Here is an 8,473-nt window from a genome sequence, read left to right on the forward strand (position 1 = left end):
CATTGGCCAAAAGATAATTTATGGGAATTGAATTTCTTAAAATGATACAAGTCTCGCCTCCGTAGTAATGAAATAGTACTAGCTCCATCCATCTGATACTCACCTCGACCTTATCAAATTTACTTTCTAATAAAGGTGAAGCAGTGTAAACCCTAAAAGAATCAAATATGACAGCAACTAAATTTGACCATCAACGGTTATATTTACAATTATTATTTATTTATAGTTGGTTATATATAAATTTAATCAAAACCTGTCAAATTTAAATTCAAACATTCATCTATAACTAATTAAGATTTAATTTTGATTTAAAGAAATCAAATTTATATTGGATCAAGTTTAATTAATCATAAATATTTTTAGATCCTAAGAAAAGGAAAGAAAAACTTTCCATCAATGAAACAAAATTTGATGGGTACAAGTTTGACCAAAATCGGTCATATTTATGTGAGGTCATACACAAACAATCACATAATTTTTTCTGAGAGGCCGCAAACAATCGATTATTAGCACATGAATATCAAATCTAACAGGTGTCGTTATAGTCTTTTTGGCATAATTTACAGTAGTTATGATGGACTTCCCCAATAATATATAAAAACAACTTATCAAAAAATCATTGCAATTTTAACTAGGAGTAAATATTTATTAAGAAAAAAGTATTTTCATTTTTCTGATTCTTATTATATTACAAAAAAACTTGTGGAAATGTAGGTTATGTAGTTTTGTTGTTAATTTATATTGACATCCATCATATTATTCATTTAATTATTCTCATAAGCATTTTATTAGATGTCATTATTGTCTCCGTTGTCTTTTTATTTTGTTTTCGATACTGTTATGCCCAAAATTTGGCATTGAGATTGATTCGGGTCAAATGCGGCTTACAGACAGTCAAACCCGATATTGCATTGTGGAAGAGAGGACGCGTCCAGTACCTTAGGACGCGCCTACTTTGGAAGAAATAAGTTACGAAGCGAGAAGAGTGCATGGTCAAGGGAGGACGCGCCCAGAATTTATGGACGCGCCAATGTTTATGAAAATGCTTGGCAGATGGAATCTTATGGTGATGGGCGCTCTAGGGCGCGTCTAAGTTAGTGAGGACATGTCATAGGAGGCGAAATGCTGTGTATGATGGTTTAGAGGGGATGTTGCAAGTTTGATGAGGTTAAGGACGCGCCCAAAGCTCTAGGACGTGTCCTGTGATTTTGATTGCTATAAAGAACGATTGATGAGGAAACAGGTTTTGATTTGTGGGAGTTAGGACGCGCCCAATTAGAAAGGACGCGTCCTGAGTTTGATCTGTGTACATTTGATGTTGAGTTCAAGACAAAGCTTGCATGGAAAGGAGCGATGGAGGATTATTTTTACTAATGTGTTTGTTGCAGGTACTCTATGAAGAATTCCCTCCTTGAGATGGTCAAGGAGGGGGATGTCCGTGAAAAGCTTGAAGGCCTCCAGGGGTATGCCTGATGATTGAAGGCCTCCTCCTGTATTCAACGGGTGTCCTCGTTGGGGATGTGGGGTTTACTTTGGTGTGTGCTTTGGGAGCTCTGTTCTTGTATTCAACGGGTGTCCTCGTTGGAGAACTTTGGAGTCATCCTGCACTTTGCACCCAAGAGCTTGGGATCACCTGTCCTGCTATCTGGTGGGTTATCCTCATTCGGGGGACAGGGACGCGTCTGGCACTTGGGGTGAACCGCGGCTATACCTGCGTTCGTAAATCAAGGGAGATAGCTGTAGCGGAGTGTTATCCTTGCGCAGGGAGATGCACTATCCGTGAAGTCCTACGATTACGGACGAGCCTTGGGCCTTTGCGGTTGGGCCTCATAGTTGGACATTCCTAAAGCTAGCGGAAGATGGATATCGGATGGGCTTCTACTGGGCTTAGGAGTAAGAAGTCTCAACGCGTTAGACTTCTTGTTCTACGAGAACTACGTCAGGCTTGATCCCTATATAAAGGGTACGTAGGCACATTGAGAGGGTAAGAAGTTGAGAGCTGATAAGAGAGCCACCACTTACTCTGATCAATCTCAGCCTAAAACAACCACAATCAACCATACACCGCTTAAGTTTCCGGCAAAGAACCACCGTCACAGATCTTAATTTCGGCGAGAAACCTCAATCTTTGTTGATACCAAATTCCTCCGTCAACAAATTGGCGCTAGAAGGAGGGGTGCTAATTAAGGTCGCAATCTTAGGAGGAAAAGATGTCTTACAATCGTGATGGAAGTTCTTATGATGGAAGTGACAGCAGGTCAGAAGGGGAAGGCGGGGGGCGTTATACTCGCCACGAACCTTACGTTCCCAGAAACATGGCGGACCCACCAAGGGCTCCAGATGTGGGGGGGACACCTCCAGTTCTCATCAGCAACACTGATATATTGGAGCAATTATATCGCATGGGGGATACTCTTAACAGTTTTAACTCAAGACTGAACACGGTGGAGCGTCGAAGGACGAGGAGAGGTCGTCGTTTCCCCCGTCACGGTCATGCCTTGGGGAAAGCCCCTGTAGTTGAGGGAGATACCCAGGGGAGCGGGGATAACCCGCGAATCACTCCGCGGCGTTTGCAATATTCTGACGATGTAGAACCTATTGTAGAGCTTGCGGACGAGGACACTGAAGGCAGAGAAAGGCCTCACCTGGGCAACCAGGTAGTGCCACACCCGCATAGGTCTGGACGTACGATGGACGAGCGTCGCCGTGTGGAGAACGCTCAAAGCCAAGACGAGGAAGGAAGGGATCTTTCAACCTTGAAGAAGAGGCTTGGCATAAGGTTGGAGGACGACGATTTGAGGATGTTGCTGGTAGAATGGCAAAAGGAAGGAAACGCCGGAGAAGCGAGGCCCCGTGATACGACGCGTGTGCCCCCCGCATTCCAAAGGGATGACGGGATGCGGCACCGCGAGCACGAGCGTGCCCCTCCGCGAGGAAGGCCCGGGAATTTCTACCGGGGATATCAGAGGAATGGACGAGGAAGAATGGGATATCAATACGGAAGAGCCCCTTACAATGGTAGGAGAGGTGGCGCGCACTCCGCTGGAGAAGCCCCCGCCGTTATTCCCGTAGCTTCTCACAGCGTTACTGGTAATGGGTCTGGAGCGCGTCCTCATGACCAGGACGGCGGGCGGACTCAAGTAAGAATGCAGAATAATGATGAAATTCCGCGACACGGTCAGGATGAACCTCGTGTACGGGAAAACATTCAGAACCAAAATGGTAATATGCCACCGCCGCAGCCTCAAGGTGAGGGGCGGCGAGATCCTCCGCCGCACCCGGGGGGTAATCAAGGGGAATTTCAGCAAGTCGCAGAGCAACCCCAGCAGCCTAATGTTCAAACCATTCCTGGGGTAGGGACGTTTAATGTGAACGACCTCAAGCGGTTACTCAACCATCTTGAGGGAGGAAGAGTAACGGCGACAGCGCAAGCTCCTTCTCCTTTTGCTGTTGTTGTGAGGGAGGCGCAATTGCCCGCGGGATACCGGAACACAACCAACGACTTGCGTTTCCACGGGAACTCTGATCCTGTAGAGTTCTTGGGGCGTTTTAACATTGAAATGGATGTATATCAAGTACCTGATTTGGCTCGATGCCGTCTCTTGGCAGCCACTTTCAGAGAAGGTGCTCAGCAGTGGTTCCAAAAGCTTGGTCCAGGTGTAATTACATCCTGGGAACAGATGAAAACTTTGTTTTTGACACAATTTCAAGCCGCGGTGAAGTACACACCACCTGTTACCACGCTGGCTAATGTGAAACAAAAGGAAGGAGAAAGTTTGACTTCATATTTCAAGAGGTTTAACGCAGAATCTACTTTGGTGAGGGGTGCAACTGACGAAACGTTGAAAATATTGCTTATAGCTGGGTTGCGTGTGGGGACGGATTTCTGGAAACACCTACAAGGGAAAGACCCAGTGTCATTGGCAGATGTGCTCGCACAAGCGGAGTCGTTCAAAGCAATCGAGCAGTCGCTTGCAGAAACAAAAAAGAATGATGATACCTATAACTCCAAGGGGCGATCCAAGAGAAGGGACAGATCTGTAAGTCCGGGTTATCGGCGAAACGCCAGAAGCCCTAACAGGGTAAACGCTGTGAGCTCGCGAAGAGAATGGAGCCCACCATCGAACTACGAGAGAAGAGTCAGCAATTATACCCCGCTGGCGGCGTCCATTGATCATATCTTCGAGGTAAATAAGGACAGGGGAATCTTCAAGAAGCCCGACCGTCTAACTTCATGGCAAAGCAGAGATAAAAAGAAGTACTGTGACTACCATGAGTCTACTGGCCATGACACCCACGAGTGTCGTCACTTGCGGGATGAGATTGAGGAATTGATCAAGGCTGGACACCTAGGAGAGTGGATCGACAAGGTGAAGCGACGCAGGGGACTTGATGACAAGGGTAAAGATGAAAGACAACCCCCGCGGGCGGAGGATGTTGAGAAAACGGCGGAGGTCAAGTTTCAGAGGGCCGGCAGCATCAGGGCAATTTTTGGAGGACACCCTTTTGTTGGTGACAGTAATCGAGCACTTGAAAGAAACGCGAGAGAAGCGCGACATCCACCGCTCACTAACATCCACAGCTTGGAAGATAGACCCCCGAAGGTCTTTAAGGGGGAGTCCGCTGATATTACATTCAGGGAAAAAGAATCTAGGTGGGTGCATCATCCTCACAACGATGCGCTGGTGATTACCATGCTTATTGGGGCAATGAACGTACATCGAGTGTTCCTGGATAATGGGAGTTCTACAAACATCTTGTACTATAGCACCTACAAAAAGCTGGGTTTCCCAGATAGTGACATGTATTTCGAAGATGCGCACGTCTATGGCTTTACGGGGGAAGCAGTGAGAGTTATGGGCTCAGTCAGACTTCCCGTCACGCTTGGGGAAGGGGCTTTGTCGGTTACTCAAATGATAGATTTTAAGGTGCTAGATCAGGATTCCGCGCACAACGTACTGGTCGGCAGACCTTGGTTGCGTGCGTTCAGGGTGATAACCTCGATACACCACTTGATGATAAAGTTCCCGACGCCAAACGGAGTTGGCAGCCTGAGAGGGTCACAGTATGAGTCACGTGACTGCTATCACAAGGCTGTCAAGGAATTTCGCAGAAGAAGGTATGAAGGGAAAGGTCTCCCAGTTGAAGATGTAGAAGATATTCATACAAAACCGGGTGGAGAGGTCCATGCCCACTATTTTGTTGAAAATCCCGGAAAGGAAGAAACCAATACCTCTGGGGACTCTTTTGTGATGCAGGGACGTATTTCGAAAATCCGTAGTGTAGAAGAAGTGGTGGCGAGTCACACAGGGGGAATCATGCGGAAAGAGGTTAACGGGGAAAAGTTGGAAGGGAGAAGTGAGATTTTGCAAGGTCTCGGCGATAACTGCAAGGTTGATGCTCCTCAAAAGAAGGATGCGCCCTTGAATGAAGTTGAGGTTGATGCTCCTCCAAACGAGGACGCGCCCTCAGGTGAAAAAGTGGAAATTGAAGACCCCCGAGACTTTGATTTCGATTTGGACCCCAGGATCCCTATGCCTATTGAAAAAACGGGACCGGCCGAAGACACAATATCTATTCCAGTTGATAAAAATGACCCAAGCAGGGTTTTGAAAGTGGGATCTCAGTTGGATGAGGAGATGAGAGGAGGTCTTACCCGCTTTCTAATTGCAAACCTCGATGTTTTCGCATGGAGTCATTCAGATATGATAGGGATCGACCCGGAAGTAATGTGTCACCGTTTGAATATCCTCCCGAATTGCAAGGGCATACGCCAGAAACGCCGCCCAGTAAGTGGAGAAAGGGCGATAGCATTAAAAGAAGAAGTAGACCGGTTGTTGGAAGTGGGGTTGATCAAAGAATCGTTCTACCCCGAATGGCTTGCAAATCCAGTACTGGTGAAGAAACCGAATGGGAAGTGGAGGACATGTGTGGATTTCACGGATCTCAATAAGGCATGTCCAAAGGATAGCTTCCCGCTGCCAAGAATTGATCAGTTGGTTGACGCGACGGCAGGGCATGCGTTGTTGAGTTTTATGGATGCATACTCCGGATACAATCAAATTCCGATGTATGGCCCCGATCAAGAACATACATCCTTTATTACAGACAGGGGGTTATACTGTTACATAGGAATGCCGTTTGGCTTGATTAACGCTGGCGCGACCTACCAGCGGCTGGTAAACATGATGTTCAAAGACCAAATCGGGAGAACCATGGAAGTGTATGTAGACGATATGCTGGTGAAATCTAAGGTGACAACTGACCATATCAAGCACCTGACGGAGATGTTTAATATCTTGAGGAGGTTTCGTATGAAATTAAATCCGCAAAAATGTGTGTTCGGCGTGGAATCGGGAAAGTTTCTCGGGTTCATTGTCAACCACAGGGGAATTGAGGCCAACCCCGCGAAGATCAAGGCATTGTTGGATATGAAGTCACCTACCAATGTGAAACAGGTGCAGAGTTTGACTGGGAGAATCGCCGCGTTAAATCGATTTGTTTCCAAGTCGTCTGATAGATGCAAGGAGTTTTTCAAGGCGATTAAATTAGCTGGGAAAGACTTTATATGGACGTCAGAATGTGAAGAGGCTTTCAAAAGAATCAAGGAGCAACTGGGACATCCTCCCATGTTGTCAAAGCCATTGGAGGGGGAAAATCTAATACTGTACCTCGCAGTGTCTGAATATTCGATCAGTGCGGTTCTGGTAAGAGAGGAAGACGGGCAACAATCACCAGTGTACTACGTGAGCAAGCGGTTACACGATGCGGAAACTCGCTACACAAGTATGGAGAAACTGGTTTACGCCCTGATTCTTGCGTCAAGAAAATTGCGGCCGTATTTTCAAGCCCATAGAGTTGAAGTTCGTACAGCATACCCGCTGCGGCAGGTCCTGCACAAACCAGAGTCATCAGGCAGAATGCTGAAATGGGCTGTGGAGCTGGGACAGTTTGATTTGGAATATGTGCCTCGAACAGCGATAAAAGGGCAAGCCTTAGCCGATTTCTTGCTGGAATTTGATTCTGAAATTGATGATAAAGCTTTGGTGATGCTATATCCACCTCATGCCGAGGAGTCTTTGGAGGAGTTTCCGCATCCTTGGTGGATCTTGCATGTGGATGGGGCGGTTAACAATGGAGGAGCAGGTGCGGGCATAGTACTTGTATCTCCGGAAGGCCACCACCTGATGAGTGCAATTCATTTCAAGTTTTATGCAACTAATAATGATGCGGAGTATGAGGCGCTGATTAATGGCCTGAAAATCGCTCTGGAAATGGGGGTGCGAAACTTAATTGCAAGAAGTGACTCAGAGTTGGTAGTGAATCAGGTGAATGGGGGATTTCAAGCGCGAGGCCCGCGAACAGAATTATACTTGAGATGTGTACAGCGCCTGATTGGAATGTTCAAAGAAGTTAGATTGGAATGCGTTCCGCGGGAGAAAAACAGTAATGCGGATGCTTTGGCAAAAATGGGGTCACAACAAGAGGCTGTGTTGTTAGGATCCATCCCTCTTGAAATCCAGGAGGTTCCTAGTATCCCAGAGATAGAAACTATGCAAGTGGATGAAGCTCCCAAAGAAACATGGATGACGCCCATTCTAGCTTACATTCGCAAGGGAACACTCCCCGAAGATAAGTTTATGGCTCGTCGACTCCGTTATCAAGCCGCAAGATATGTGATATACGATGAAGTCCTATACAAGAGAGGGTTCAACCAACCTCTACTCAGGTGTGTTGAAGAAGGAGAAGGAAATTACATCCTAAGAGAGGTGCATGAAGGAATCTGTGGCAATCACTCGGGGGGTAGCTCGTTGGCAATGAAAGTGTTGCGCCAAGGGTATTATTGGCCCACAATGAGAGAAGATGCTACAAATTTCGTCAAGGCATGTGATCGCTGCCAGCGCTTTGCAAACTACTCGTCTATGCCGGCTACACTCTTGACGCCTATGGCAAGCCCATGGCCGTTCGCCATGTGGGGAATCGATCTTATCGGAGAATTGCCGAAAGCTAAAGGAGACGTCAAATATGCAGTGGTTGCGGTCGATTACTTTACTAAATGGGCGGAAGCTATGCCACTGGCTACTATCACCGCAAAGAAAATCAGAGATTTTGTTTTCAACTCAATTGTATGCAGGTTTGGAATCCCTTACAAGCTGGTCTCCGACAATGGAAAACAATTTGATAGCAAGGAGTTGCGACAGTTATGTGAGGAGTTGAAAATCAAGAAGGAATTTGCGGCGGTCTATCATCCTCAAAGCAATGGACAAACAGAGGCTGTTAACAAAATAATAAAACATACCCTCAAAACCAAGCTGGAGGAACGTAAAGGGAATTGGCCTGAAGAACTCCCGAAGGTGATGTGGTCATACAACACTACACCGCGATCTACTACGGGAGAAACGCCGTTTATGCTGACTTACGGTTACGAAGCTATGGTCCCCGTGGAAGTTGGATCGGGATCACTTCGCAGAGA

General features: G+C 46.6%; 1 protein-coding gene across 1 annotated transcript; it reads left to right on the forward strand.

Moving 5' to 3' along the window:
* Positions 1–2,402: 2,402 nt before the first annotated feature.
* On the forward strand, positions 2,403–8,182 carry LOC141692274 (uncharacterized). Its single transcript, XM_074497027.1, has 6 exons — positions 2,403–2,779; positions 3,023–3,413; positions 3,465–4,040; positions 4,218–5,789; positions 6,174–7,115; positions 8,135–8,182. Exons 1-6 carry the CDS (start codon positions 2,403–2,405, stop codon positions 8,180–8,182), a joined length of 3,906 nt encoding a protein of 1,301 aa, XP_074353128.1.
* Positions 8,183–8,473: the final 291 nt, after the last annotated feature.

This window comes from Apium graveolens, chromosome 2 (assembly GCF_009905375.1).
Source record: "Apium graveolens cultivar Ventura chromosome 2, ASM990537v1, whole genome shotgun sequence".
In the NCBI taxonomy this organism is placed as follows: domain Eukaryota; kingdom Viridiplantae; phylum Streptophyta; class Magnoliopsida; order Apiales; family Apiaceae; genus Apium; species Apium graveolens.

Bases quoted from the DNA above. Each gene is read 5' to 3' on its own strand.
- LOC141692274 (XM_074497027.1), top strand. From the start codon at position 2,403: ATGGGGGATACTCTTAACAGTTTTAACTCAAGACTGAACACGGTGGAG. The intron at 2,780-3,022 runs GTTGGAGGACGA...TTACAATGGTAG, and splicing joins AAGAAGAGGCTTGGCATAAG to GAGAGGTGGCGCGCACTCCG. The intron at 3,414-3,464 runs GTAACGGCGACA...GTTGTGAGGGAG, and splicing joins ACCATCTTGAGGGAGGAAGA to GCGCAATTGCCCGCGGGATA.